Source organism: Musca autumnalis, unplaced genomic scaffold, assembly GCF_047663935.1.
Source record: "Musca autumnalis isolate F117 unplaced genomic scaffold, ASM4766393v1 scaffold_5, whole genome shotgun sequence".
Classification (NCBI taxonomy): Eukaryota; Metazoa; Arthropoda; class Insecta; order Diptera; family Muscidae; genus Musca; species Musca autumnalis.
This window is the reverse complement of record NW_027412088.1, coordinates 18,631,196-18,645,948: the sequence shown is the minus strand read 5'-3', so window position 1 is coordinate 18,645,948 and position 14,753 is coordinate 18,631,196. Positions and strand designations below refer to the sequence as shown.

The 14,753-nt window shown below is 33.4% G+C and overlaps 1 protein-coding gene across 6 annotated transcripts; it reads right to left on the bottom strand.

The window, feature by feature from the left end:
* Positions 1 to 3,499: 3,499 nt before the first annotated feature.
* On the bottom strand, positions 3,500 to 12,370 carry LOC141405295 (alpha-N-acetylgalactosaminidase). Of its 6 annotated transcripts, none has more exons than XM_073989489.1 (10): positions 12,361 to 12,370; positions 11,216 to 11,398; positions 7,165 to 7,342; positions 6,833 to 7,102; positions 6,601 to 6,762; positions 6,352 to 6,491; positions 6,220 to 6,292; positions 6,006 to 6,158; positions 5,861 to 5,936; positions 3,500 to 3,707 (listed from the first exon to the last, which is right to left on the bottom strand). In XM_073989489.1, the coding sequence occupies exons 2-10, from the start codon at positions 11,374 to 11,376 to the stop codon at positions 3,661 to 3,663; spliced, it is 1,260 nt and encodes a 419-aa protein (XP_073845590.1). In that variant the 5' UTR covers positions 11,377 to 11,398; positions 12,361 to 12,370; the 3' UTR covers positions 3,500 to 3,660. The 6 variants fall into 6 exon arrangements, with proteins under 6 accessions (XP_073845590.1, XP_073845585.1, XP_073845586.1 ...); XM_073989484.1 differs by lacking the exon at positions 12,361 to 12,370 and adding an exon at positions 12,017 to 12,261 and having other exon boundaries at positions 11,216 to 11,401; XM_073989485.1 differs by lacking the exon at positions 12,361 to 12,370 and adding an exon at positions 11,893 to 12,210 and having other exon boundaries at positions 11,216 to 11,401.
* Positions 12,371 to 14,753: the final 2,383 nt, after the last annotated feature.

The window sequence follows — 14,753 nt, the reverse complement described above, 5'->3', positions numbered from 1 at the left end:
AATTCTGTCGTTAAGGAGTTACAGAATCGCACTACAGGTCTCTGCAAATATATCGGCTTAGACGTCAACATCCGTTAAACCAAAGTCATGCAAATAAAAGCACTAACAACACTCGAAAATTAAATATAGATAATGTAGAGATCGTCTTTGTGGAACAATTCTACTATTTAAGGAGAGTTTGCATATGACCTGAAAATTTCCATCGCTAATCAGTGCAATATTGTGAATTTTCCTTACTGCATTTACTTTTTGCGTCCACACCAAAAAAATGCAGTGAAATAACGTTTCCACATTGTCTGTGCGGGCAGATATGGAATGTTTTTACTTCGGGTCATATGGCATCGATGGCTAGTGTAAACACCCCTTTAGGATGTATTATGTCATCCCAAGGATGAGTTGAGGATGATGTGAAATTTAAGCTGGGCAAAGCTATATCGGTCTTTAGACGATTGACTGAAATATGTAGATCTCCGCAAATACCCATCCAAACTAAACTACGCATATTCAATGCCTGCGTCAAAAGAACATTACTGACCCAGTAAAATCTTCGATGAAAAATCATGAGTTGAATCATGGGTGCAAGTGATCTGGCACGTCATCTTTTTGTCATTTTCACTCATGAATTTTATATGAGCGCGACCCCCAAAAGATGACGTTCTTTTTTGGATCCTAAGCATGTCATTTTAACCAATGCATTGACATGTAATTTTCACCAACCCCTTGGCATGACATTTTCATGTCTTGTTTGGAAAATGGAAATGCTCTATTGAAATAAGGACAAACAAAACTCTTTATTAATTCAAACGAATTCACGAAATAACTACAATTAATTGATCAGCAAAAAGTTTACATCCAAAATTGCAATGTAATCGCCACCGCTGCAACGCAAAAGATTACTTCCTCCGTTCTCCGCAACTGATATTCTTTCATCTTACAAAAGGTTTTTTCTATTATCTTCCCATCACCAGTTTAGATTTCGACATTAACTCCAAATGCACTCCTTTAAGTATTTTTATTTCGTAAATTACTTTTATTTTATAATTTTGTTATTTTATAACAACATTTTGAATATTTATACTCTTTTGTTTAGTGACGGAAATATGTAGGGATCTACAACCCGGCTTGCTTTAGGGATCTCTAAGAACAAAATGTAACGAACGGGGAGGAAAGACTTTTTATGGAAAATACCATTTATGCTTTGTCCTGGGCCACACTACAGTAATTTCACTGAAATTTTCACACGAAATTATGCGTCTCTAGATCGAGTTCCATAGTAAAGTAAAATCATAAAAATGCTGTAGTGGGGAATTCGAGCTAAGAACGCCTCTTTTCATGAAATTTTTTAATGAAATTCATACTAGTGTGGACCGGGACTTAATTAATTTATTTTTAATTGTTTCCTTCCAAAAGTCGTTTCTTCTTTATTTTCAGATTATTGTTCCTTTTCGTTTCGGACTTTTTCCAAATTCCAAGAAGCGAGATTTGATTGATTTCGTTCTATGTCAGATTTAGAACAGATAAGGGAACTTTTAAAATAGCAATGTGTGCAGCCGATTCTATTTTTACTAGGCTGATTTACTAATAGCTATATTACATTACGTGTATTTCATGTGTATGTTTTGAATTTTTTTGTCCTCGTGTAATTCTTTGTGTGTGCGAAAAATGACATTTTACATATGATTTATAATTTTTGCTATTACACCAGTATATGTTTTTTTTTTTGTGTGACATAACCTATAAATGTAAACAAATCCTTTATCAAATCGATTTATTTAAGTTTCGTTAAGAAATTATTTCTTTCAGCAAATTTTGCAAATTCCTGCTTTCATCAAAACAAACAAATCAGCTGTTTTCGATTTATTGTACATACAAAAATAGGAAGGGCTCTAAAACGAAAAAGTTACACATGGGTTCGCACATCATTTTGATAGATGAAATTTTTTATATGGATCACACTATGTGTACAACATGTAGATGTAAAAAATGCAAAACATACACATTAAATACACATAATGTAATATAGCTATAACACATGCATACATTTGTCGTTTGTCTCTCAGCTGTCCATCAGTTTTTCACAGACAGCCGGGTTGACAAATTTTTGACATTTTTGTGAAAAAGAAGTGAGATGATAATTCAAATGTGCTGAAAACAAAAGAATATGTACAAAACAAAATATGTGAACGGAAAACAAAAAGAAATCGGTGATTTTCATTCATAATTTTACAATTGTTTTCGCAGTTGTCTGGACGCCTACATGTAAGTTGTGGGATTTTGACAATCAATACATGAAGTCAACTGTCCTGTCATTTGTAAACGCAGGGTTAGCTCGATGATTGGGACTTCATTTTTATTGCAGACATTTCGAGCTTCATACAATACCAATTGTTTAGAAGTTTTAGTTGTCTGATATGCAGGAAATGTAAGACAACATCACGACGACATTTCTACCAACTTTGGTCTGTTCCAGAACCTGCAAGAATCTACTAATTTTTACTACGATAACAATTGTTTCTTTATGTTATCGGAAAAAATAGTAAAAATTAGTAGATTTTTGCAGTACTGGAACATACGAAAATGAAAATAAATAAATAAAAACACAAACATCATCTCTATTGGATCGATGGAATGGGTACAAATGCTGATGAAAAGATCGGATCTTTCACGACTTCCTTTGCATTGGTTCAAATCCTAATGAAAAGATCACGTCATCGCAAAGAACCCCTTCCTTCAAAATTTTGCTGGGTGGATGGCAGAAACATGGATGACGTCCAACTCAATAATTAGGAAACTGCAAACACAACTAAATAAATTCCTATGAATAATTTGGCGTATATTCTGGCCTAATGCAATATCAAATAACAAACTCTGGAGGAAGTCAAAAGAACTAACCATTGGCAAACAACTGATGAAAAGAAGGTGGACCATACTCTTCGTAAAATCACCGACAGGATTGCGAGATTTGATTTGGAATAGAATCCACAAAGCAACAGAAGACGTGGACTTCCAAAGAATACATGGCGAAGAACGCTAACAACGAAGTTCGCAAAAATAAACGTGTCATTTAATGAAATAAAAAATATTTGTCATGAACCTGTAGATATCCAATGTTCCCAATTGGCATAAATAAAGGGGAAAAATATGCAATGCAATTGACTGTTGAAATGCCCTAGATTTCTTAAATGTAAACATGTTTTTACTTTGTGCAGTCAAATACATATATTTTTGGCATACACTTAAGTCCTCGGTACATACGGTCCGTTGAGCGCCGTGTTACAACAACCACATGAAATCTTCAAAAACAAACTTGGCAACACTTACACTTTATTCATGTGGTTGTTGTTTTCGACGCGTGACGTGACTCACCACGGACCGTATGTGCCGAGGCCTTTAGCTATATGATGGAATAGGTTATTAAATTTCAGCAAATGTAAACAAAAAATTTTAGTGATCAACTACATTTTTTGCAATGACCTTGAAAAATTAAACAATAATCGTATTTCAAATGAAAAGCAAAATGCTGACTTTTATTTATACAACAATTCTAAATTCTTTTTCTATAAATTAATTATGTATGTTTTTGGTTACTTTATTCTTTGGATAAAAGTACATAATGATGTACTTATGTACTCGTATTTAGATTATTTGCATAGACGTCAATTATTTTCTACCATTTTGCAAAGCAGTGAATTTGTAGAACATGACACCTGAAAGAAAAATAAAGAATTTGGGATTAGAAGACAAATTTATTTATTTCAGGAGTACATTCAAGTCACGATTGAGCCATTATAGTGGGTTTGCATATGACCGTAGTTAATAAACCCAATGGGTGTCAAATGTCAATACGTATACGTCAAATAAATCAAATAAATCCTTATAAAGAAAGTTAAGCCGGTAAAAAGCCCTAATCCAAACCGCGTTTTACCATTAAACGTATCCATCATCATGGTAATAACCATTATGTTAATAATTAAAAACATACTCTTGCATTATAAAAAGCCCCGATGCAAACGTACCATATAAAAATGTTAAATTATTATGGCATGTTTACATTAGAGTTTAACCAGTACGTCATTTTATTAAAATTTTGTTTTGGTGTAAATGCGTCTTGAGGACTTATTAGACGAATGTTCAATGGAAACAACAATTTTAATTCACAGTATTTGCCATGGCGGAATAACAAGGTGTTACATCGATAACAATAATCGGGCCATTTACCACACCAAACGTCAACATTTGTTCGCAAATTTTGACGTTTGGTCTGATAAATGGTCCGATTATTGTTATCGATGTAACACCTTCTTATTTCACCATGGTATTTACAAAAGCGGGGTACACACGATCAGTTTTGACTGTCAGTTTTGCTCAAATAATCGGTTGCTTGCCAGTGTGGCCGCTCATTTTTGTCAGTCATCAGGCAACCACAAAATACTTTGTGGTTGCTGGACAGCATGACATTTATCGATATATCCGAAATATCGACAGTCAAAACTGATCGTGTGTACCTCGCTTAAATTCAGCACAATGTAAACATAATAAGTATTACTTAATGAAGTAAAACTATTTTTACAGTAGCGTTTATTGTCAAAATATACTATATATTATTTGACGCAAAATCTATGAAAACAGCTGTCAGGAAAATAATGATGGATTTGCGGTGGTGTAAACGTACGTTAATTGATTGTATTACAGTACGTTTACATCATTGCACTATTATATCAAAAATTTCTTTATGTTGTTGTGGAAATTACAACAAAATTTATTTTGTTATAAAGGGATTTGACAATTAATATTCGAACAGATAATTTGACACCACTACCTTGGTAATTGTGCCATGGTTTACATATATCTGGATTTACTTAATCCAGCAAAAAATTCTATTGTAAACATATCCTTATTCTCCATACACGAATAATGGGATTGGAGGTAGTTTACACTATCTAGCAATGTCATATGACACGAAATAAAAACAGTCCATATCTACACACGCAGGCAATGTGGAGACGTACTTTTATTACAATTTTGCTGGTGTGGACGCACAAAGTAAATGGTGTAAGGAAAATCCCCAATATTGCACATATTAGTCCCGGGCCACACTACAGTAATTTCACTGAAATTTTGATATGACATTATGCGTCTCTAGATCGACGTCCATAGTAGAGTAAAATCATAAAATTGCTGTAGTGGGGAATTCGATTTAAGAACACCTAATTTCATGAAATTTTTTAATGAAATTCACGCTAGTGTGGACCGGGAAAAAATTTCATGTCATATGACATTTACATGTTACATGGAATTGACAACTTAAATGATACATGTTTTATAAAACCTGTTATACCCCATAGCGTAAACGTCAAATAATAGTACGTTTACATATAACCGGATTTAAAAAACCCACTGGGTTTTAAATGTCAATTCCTTTTGAGCCAAATACATACGATCCGTTGTGCGACGCGTTGCGCGTTGAAAACAACAACCACATGAAAAATGTGTAAGTGATGCCAAGTTTATTCTTCATGTTTTCATGTGGTTGTTGTAACGCAACGCTCAACGCGCCGTATGTGCCGAGGCATTTTGCGTATGCGTCAAATAAATCCTCGTTACGAAGGTTAACCCTGCAAAAGGCTATAATATAAACATGGCCTAAGTCCTCATAAAGAAGTTTAATGGGTACTTTACACGATATGTATTTTACATACGGGTTGTCACTTTGCGTATACGTTTTGTATATAAAAAGTGACAACCCATATGTAAAATACATATCGTGTAAAGTAACCATTAACCCGGCAAAAAGCTCTAGTGCAAACGCCTTTTTAGATGTAAAAAACGCTTCATGCTACGAAATGATATTTAAACTTACCATTAGGATTTACACGTGTCTCAAACACTGTGGATGACTTTACGTGTCCAAGGTATCTGTTGTTGTCGAAAAGATCCTAATATAAGAAAAAAAAACAAGACCATTAATACATTAAACATTAAGCATTGTTGAAAATTGAACCTACCGTAACGGAATAACCACGAGAATTTGTCAAATTCAATTCGGAAAGCTTGAATTTAATTGTGTAGGGTGCACCATCGGCACGACGGCTAACAAAAGCAACAGCATAAGAATGTTCACCATTTGAGAGAACAGGTGTAATAGGTCTGGACCATACCTAAACCAAATATTCAAATTATGTTGTTTTTTTAATTATTGAATGAATTAAATGTCCTTACCTCAATTTTATTTTTAATTAAAATGCGTCTACCTTGAATACCCAAAGGATCTTGATCGACAGCAATGACATGCCTAATTAAGAAATGTACATAAATATTTGGCCCATTAAAAATCTTATCTTTCTGACTTACTTATTTTGTAAAATTTCTTTGATTTCTGGTCGTACTGCTGACAAATCATTGGACATAATTAAGGGTGCAGCCAAAATAGACCAAACAGCCATTTGCAATTTGCTTTGATCATATGATAGGCCATAGTTGCCAAGAATAAGCTGATATAATAAAAATTGTTATAAAATTTAAGAATTATTTAAATTAAAAAATATAGTCGATGTCTTAGTTTAGCCACTTAAGCAATCAACGGCCAAAATGTCAACTCACCATATCGGGATCATTCCAATGACCAGGTCCAGCATGTGGTTGAATTCTATCTTGATTTTTAGAGAAATAATCCATAATTTGAGCCACGGATTCAAAGGAGTCATCAATATCATTCCAATTACGCCATAAATTGCAATGTTGCTTCAAAGCTTCATAGTTTGGCTGAAAATTAAAAAAAAACGGATGTCATTATTTTAAATCAATTCGTAGTCTTTTTATTCCTGCACCATACCAATTTTCCTTCATATTCCTGATATACTGGCCAACTGCAAGAATATACCATTGGGCGTCCAGTGCCGTTTAATAATCTACCAAATTCTGGATAACCTTCATCCATTTGATTAATATCCGCATAACAACCATCTAATTTAACATAATCTACATCCCAGTCGGCAAATGTCTGGGCGTCGAGGGCCATATGATTTATAACACCGGGATAACCGGCACAGGTATTGGTACCATAATCTTGATATAAACCGAATTTAACACCTTTTTGATGGATCTGTAATTTGAAAATAGGTTATTTTCTTCAACTCTTCAGCTATTTAATGTGTGGTAACTTACATAATCTGCCAAGTGATTAAGACCATTTGGAAAACGTTGACGATCTTCGACCAGTTTGTTGGTAACATTATCACGTTCCTTTTCCAACCAGCAGTCATCAATAATAACATATTCATAACCAGCTGCCAGGTATCCTTCATCGACCAACAAATCGGTGGCACGTTTAAACAAGTTTTCACTGTTGAATAAAAATAAATAAAATAAAAAGAGTTGGCATCACTTTATTGCAATTTAAAAGCGTAAATCATTAGTGGTCTGTTCCTTTATGGGTACTTTACACGATATGTTTTTTCATATGAGTTGTCACTTCTCCCATACAAAATGTATATGCAAAGTGACAACTCATATGTAAAAAACATATCGTGTAAAGTACCCATTACTCTTGAAAATGGTTAAACCGGCAAAAGTAGTATAAGTTGAAAACTGCTCTCATATGAATTGTATTGTGTCTGAAGTAAAGGAACGCTTTTCGAGTAAAAAGTTGTAAAACTTGAAGATTCTTGAACGTAAAGGAACAGAGCTTAGGTCTGTACGATAACCCAAAAGTTTGTACAAATTTGTAAAAACTTTTGCAAAATGCTGTTTGATAACCAAGATCTATTTAACAGGTCACGTAAGTAGCACAACAACAACTCTATTTTGGCCGAAAATTCTTCAATATGTCAAAATGTTTGTTTACGTTTTCATACAATTTATTCACAATAACAAAATATTTGACAGATTGAAACCAATCAGCTGGCCGTTTTACGCCACCTTATAATTTCATCATGTCGATAACAGACTTGTATAGTAAAAGAGAGAGAGTTTGGAGACAATAGTGAGAGAATTTTGGAGAGTTTTGTTTACAAGTTTTTGCAAGGAAAATTTTTCTTGTAAGAACTTGCAACATTGATCAGCTGATTTAAATTCGAATGTTTTGTGGCGGACTTCTTGGCAAAAACATAAACAAACGTTTGGTTATTAAAATAAATAGAAATTAAAAAGGGAAAATTATTAAATAAATTCTGGAAAACGATAATGTAATAAAATAACTTATTTTGTAGTTTGTGGTGACTACTTTTTTAATTTATTATTTATTTATTTAATCTTTTCCGCCAACATTTTCTTCTTCTTCTTCTTCAAATCACCTGACTTCTTGCAAGTTTTTACAAATTGCTGTTCGATAACAATCTGCAAATTTTTAGCTTCGAGAGAGTAAAATTGGTGGAGAGGACTTGCTGAGTACTTGCAAGTACTTTTCACTTGCGAAGTTATCGTACAGACCTATTGGTCTGAATGGATTGAAACATTTTTTTTTTTTTTTTGAATAATAACATAACTAATAGGCCATTTAGATATGACCTCATTAGCCGGATTTAGCGCATTATCAGGATTTATTTGCTAAATCCGGCGATAATCTGTCAGATTTCCCATACCAAAATAAATCCTCGTATTGAGTGTATTTGTTTTAAATCCGGCATAATAGGTTATTTAGATATGACTTCATTAGCCGGATTTAGTGTATTATCAGGTTTTATTTGCTAAATCCGGTCAAAATCTACCAGATTTCCCATACAAAATAAATCCTCGTATTGAGTGGATTTGTTTTAAATCTGGCATAAATCCTCGTATACAACTCTGTTTTTTGCAACATATTAGCTCTGTTCCTTTACGTGCAAGAATCTTCAAGTTTTACAACTTTTTACTCGAAAAGCGTTCCTTTACTTCAGACACCATACAATTCACATGGAAGCAGATTACAACTTTTGCTACTTTTGCCGGTTTTACCACTTTCAAAAGTAAAGGAACAGACCAGTTGCTAGAAAATACAAAAAGTTGCAAGCTGGCACAAGAAACAAGGTAGATGCATCGGTGAATTGCTACACTAAAAATAAATTAAAATGTAAAAATTTCTAAACAAGGCGGTAAAATTAAATTGGTTTTGATGTACAAAGTTGATTTTAATCAACCAAGACTAATATTTATGATGTCTGAACGACGCATCTACCTTGGTAATTGTGCTAAGAACAAAAATCTAGAGTTTGTCTTCAAATACAACTCTGATTTACTAACACATACATACATTTGTCGGCTGTCTCCCAGCTGTCCATCATTACACATGACAGAACAGATAAGTTCATGTATTAATTGTCAAAACCCCAAAACTTGCCTGTGTGACGTAAGCGCCCCGACAACTGCAAAACAGTTGTAAATTCCGGTCCACACTAGAGTGATTTCATTGAAAATATTTTATGAAATTATGCGTCTCTAGATCGACTTCCATAGTAGAGTAAAATCATAGAATTGCTGCAGTGAAGAAATCGATGTAAGAACTCCTAATTTCATGAAATTTTTTAATGAAATTCACGCTAGTGTGGACCGGGACAAATTTATGAATGAAAATCATCGATTTCTTTTTGTTTTCTGTTCACATATTTTGTTTTGTCATTGTTCATATTCTTTTGTTTTTAACACATTTCAATTGTTATCTCAATCTGTTTATATTATAGCTTTCTGTTGTTTTAACCTTCTTTATGAGGAAACCCAGTGGGTTTATTAAATTCCGTTATATGTAAACGTACTATAATGCTAAGTTTACATTTACGAAATCCACTCGATTTCATCTGTCAATTCCATAGCTCAAACGTCAAATGAAATCTCATCTGAAATCGATTGGATTTCATCTGACGTTTAACCTATGGATTTGACAGATGGAATCGAGTGGATTTCGTAAATGTAAACATAGCATAAGTTTCACAGTGTGGCATATGACTAACAGCATGTTTCTATATGTCGAAACGAACATGTGTGCGAATGAAACACACCCAAACTTGAGTTTTCGAAATATCATTACCTTTACTTTTGCTTTAAAACAAAAGCAATGTGTATTTCGTACACATTAATTTTCTTATCGACATACAGAAACAGGCTGTAATCGTACGTTTACATTTGCGAAATCTACTCGATTTCACAAAGGAATTGACAGTTGAAATCCACTCGATTTCGTAAATAGGTCTGTTCGATAACTTCGCAATTAAAAAGTATTTGCAAGTACTTGCAACTGCTTCTCATTTCTCTTCCATTGAACAAGTTTGTTATCGAACGGCATTTTGTAAAAGTTTGTACAAATTTGTTAAAATTTTTGTGTTATCGAACAGACTTAATGTAAACGAATTTTTCATGTGGTTGTTGTAACGCTATGCTCAACGATGAAGAGAAGTAGTAAAATCATAAACAAATAAAAATCACTTCTGATTCACTTCCAAATAACAATTTACAGCCTGTTTCTGTATGTCGAAAGAAGAATGTGTGCGAAAGAAACACGTCCAAACTCTTGTGTGTTTTTAAAATTTGTTTTTTGTTTTGAAGCAAAAGCAAAGGTAAAATTATTTCGAAAACTAAAGTTTGGGCGTGTTTCATTCGCACACATTCTTCTTTCGATATACAGAAACAGGCTGTTCATGTCTGTTTATTCGTATACACACGTTTGTTTATAGGGCTTCTACACGGTATGTTTTATACATGTTATGCATAGCAACTGTCACTGTATTCTCGCCCATATGTTATTCCTTCTGCACAGCAAAATTTTATTTTTCACTCGTTTTCTCTTGTTTTCGTTTTTTATATTGCCAACACGCTGTCAAAATCATATGAAAACGTAAACAAAAATGTTGACAATGATTATTTTGTTGCAGTTTTTCGCATGACCGGTTAATCTGAGGCTTAATGTAATTTCTTTATATGTTTCCTTTTATATGACATTCATTTCACACATTCATACAACAGAAATTGCTAAAATCCTCTTAAGTAAGGCGCGAAACGACAGTTACAAATGTCTATTAAATTAATATTCTGGGGCTTAATGTCATTTGAAATACAGTTTTGTTTAATTCAAGCTTCCATGCATACAGCAAAAAATACTAAGAGCCTCTTAAGTAAAGCCATCAATCAATTTCAGTTATATATTTACACCCGATTAAGTCATTCACTAATCCTACCAGGATTTAAGGATTTTTCACTTTGTCACAACATTTCACTTTTGTATTACGTTTAGTTGTTCTTCAATATTTACCTTATACACTCATCTGGATACTTTTTACAATCGGTAATGCAACGATAACGTTCCCAATGCATCCAACCCATTGGAGGTGTTCGCGCCAATCCATTATCCAAAGCCAATGAAGCCTGTAAGGCTACACCCAATACAAGAAGTTTCAACAGAGTTTGAAACATTATTTCTCTTTACCAGGATTAACTTCTAAAACAAAAATCAAATGGAAAACTTTTCTTAGATGTCGTGTGGCAGGTACGACTCAGTAAGACACTGAGTACTTAATGTTTGATAGTTAATGAAAACGCCCGTATTTTATAAGACTTGGTTTTCCAAAGCGGCAGCATATGACAGTATACGCAGTATACGAGTGGACTTCCAATTGTGTTAATACTACTCTCAGACTGATAAACAACCTAACGGCAACACACCCCCTACGATCTCCATCCATGGGTGGTGGTGATATCTGCGGAATAGATATGTATTCTCCCATAACGTGTATGTGTAATGTTTGTTATAACAACATAATGAAGATAATGTGACACCAGAAAGTGGAGGTTGGTTTGATTATCAGTCCAGAAGTAGAAGGAAGACACTTTTGAGTAAATTGCTTTTACTTTGTTTACTTTTATTTTAATTTGCAAATATTTTCTATAAATTTATCCGCACACACACATTCATAAAAGTCTATTACATACACACTTTATAAGGAGACTTTCAGACTTCTATTGTGCTCCCTTTGATAAGATACTTATGGATGATCTCGCTCAAAATTGTAATAATCGGAATCTCTCTCTATATGTCTCCCTCACGTAATTGTACCTTATTACAGTTATATCGATTGTTTTAATATTAACTTTTATTATTTTTTAATACAAATTAAATTGTTGACACTTGTTTTTTGTTAAAATGTATTTTATCTCTGGATTAATTACTGCACCGACGTCAGCTATTTGTTCAATACCGAATGGCGGCACACATTGCTATCGAACGTATAGTTCAAGACTAACTGAGACATATGTATCAATTGAAGCCTACAATTATCGAAGCTTGACTTGGACTTGATCAACAAGAACTACAAGAAAGATGATTGATAAGAAATAAATGAATTCTTTCTTTTGTCATATTGTGTTTTTATTTACACAACGACATTTAAAGTAACACACATGTACAGACAATATTCAATGACCCCAAGAAGTTTGCAAATTCTATGAATACAAAAATTGTGTTGTTTTTTATTTGATAATTTTATAATTCAAATAAAATTATATTACGTTAGTATAATCTCTAATAGCGGATTTACATCAAATGTATTTTAACAAAGTGCTTTATTTCAAATTATCCAGTTTCATAGAATGTTGGTCAAATAGAAAAGAGTTGTTTCCAAAAAGCACACGTTTTAGAGGCCACCTTGTAATGACAAACGAGTTTTAATAAAATACATTATTTAACTTGTCAATTTCATTTAATATTTTCAATTAAATAACGTTTTGGCCCTAAATACTTGTTCTAGGTTCCAGTGTAAATTGGGTTCAACACACGTGGTCTGTTCCAGAACTGCAAGAATGTACTAAGTTTTACTATTTTCTTCGATAACATAAAGGAAAAAATGTTATCGTAGTAGAAAATAGTAGCTTCTTGCAGGTTCTGGAACAGATATATGTTTTGCATCCTTATCCCTTTACTACGCGTTTACCAAGACAATTTGTCTTAAAATGCAACCCTGATTTACTCACACATACATACATTTGTCGTTTGTTCCCAGTTGTCCATCAATTTTTCACACACAGTAGGGGGTAACTTTTTGACATTTTTGTACAAATAAGTAAGATAATAATTGAAATGTGCTTGAAATAAAAAAAATATGAACAATAACATAATATGTGAACATAAACAAAAAGAAATTGATGATTTTCATTCATAATTTTACAACCGTTTTGCAGTTGTCAGGACACCTACGTCACACAGGCAAGTTTTGGGTTATCGACAATCAATACATGAACTCAAATGTCCTGTAAATGGAATTGACAGTTGAAATCGAGTGGATTTCGTAAAAATAAAAGCACTATAACATTATGGGTTCGAAAGTAAATCTTTGTTTTTATGATTTTGTAACAATTGTTGTTGGAGGTTATCGAAAAAATTTTTGAAATTAAAATGCTTACAAATTCGGTAATTAACGATTTTGTTCGCAAAGTGCTACCGATAGTAACAGTGATGTCAACTTTTATTTCAATTTTTCATTCATAATTTTGCGTTTTAATTTGAGCGAAATGATGAATAAAAGTTGACAACACTGTTGTTATCGGTGGGACTTAAACGAAGTTTGCACAAGAGCTTTTGCCGGGTTAACCCTCTTTATAATGATTTATTTGACGTTTACGCTATGGAATTGACATTTGAAACCCAATCCCACAGGGTTAACCCGGTTAAATGCAAACGGGGTATAATATTCCACTGGGTTTCAAATGTAAATTCCATAGCGCAAACGTCAAAGAAATACTAATACAGGAGGTTAACCCGGGAAAAAGCTCTAATTCAAACGCCGTTTCAGTTGTTTCCCAGCAAAAAAATTGGAAGTTGTGCAATTGGAGTTATGATTTCACAACTTCTTTCGATGTAGTCCAACAGAGTTATGGAAAATGCACTCCGTTCGATACATTTTATAAGCAGTTGCTTTAGAGATCCCTAAAAAAAACAGTTGGTTGATCCCTATTAAGCATAGTACACACTGACCAACAAAACTGACAGTCATGAAGGTCTATTTCGTTAATATCAAAGTCTAGCTGAATAATTACTTTCCTAATACGTAAATAACACTTTACACATTGCATTTAATTTAATTTTAGCTAAAGAAATGCTTTTATTTGTGAGAAAATTGTACTAAAAGGACGTTGACTGTCAGTTTTGACTGTCGGTGTGTACCCCACTTTAAGCGTTAGGATTTTTTCTAACTAGGCGTTTAAACCAGACATTTGTCTGCTGTCTCGCAGCAGTTCATCATTTTTAACAGAGAGTCGGGATAACAAATTGTTGACATTTTTGTAAAAATACGTAAAATTTGCTGAAAACAAAAGAACATGAACCAAAACAAAATATGTGAACGCAAAACAAAAAGAAATCGACGATTTTCATTCAACTTTACAACTGTTTTTGCAGTTGTCGCGACGCCTACGTCACACATGCAAGTTTTGGGATTTTGACAATCAATACATGAAGTCAACTGTCTTTTCATGTGCGTTTACTAGGCGTTTACACCAGACAGTTTGTCTTCAAACACAACTCTGATGTACTAACACATATATACATTTGTCGGCTGTCTTCCAGCTGTCCATCATTTTTTCATAGACAGTAGGGTTAACAAATAGAAGTGACATTTGAAACCTTCTGGGTTTATTAAATCCGGTCATACACAAACGCATTATAATCGTGTTTCTTCGTGTATTATTACACTAATTGGTTTTAATACCAGTCTACATACATATATCACTCCTTTGTTGTGCACCCTTTCTTACATTGGAATTTTTACTTTTTACGACATTGCCCCTATTGCTGAAAA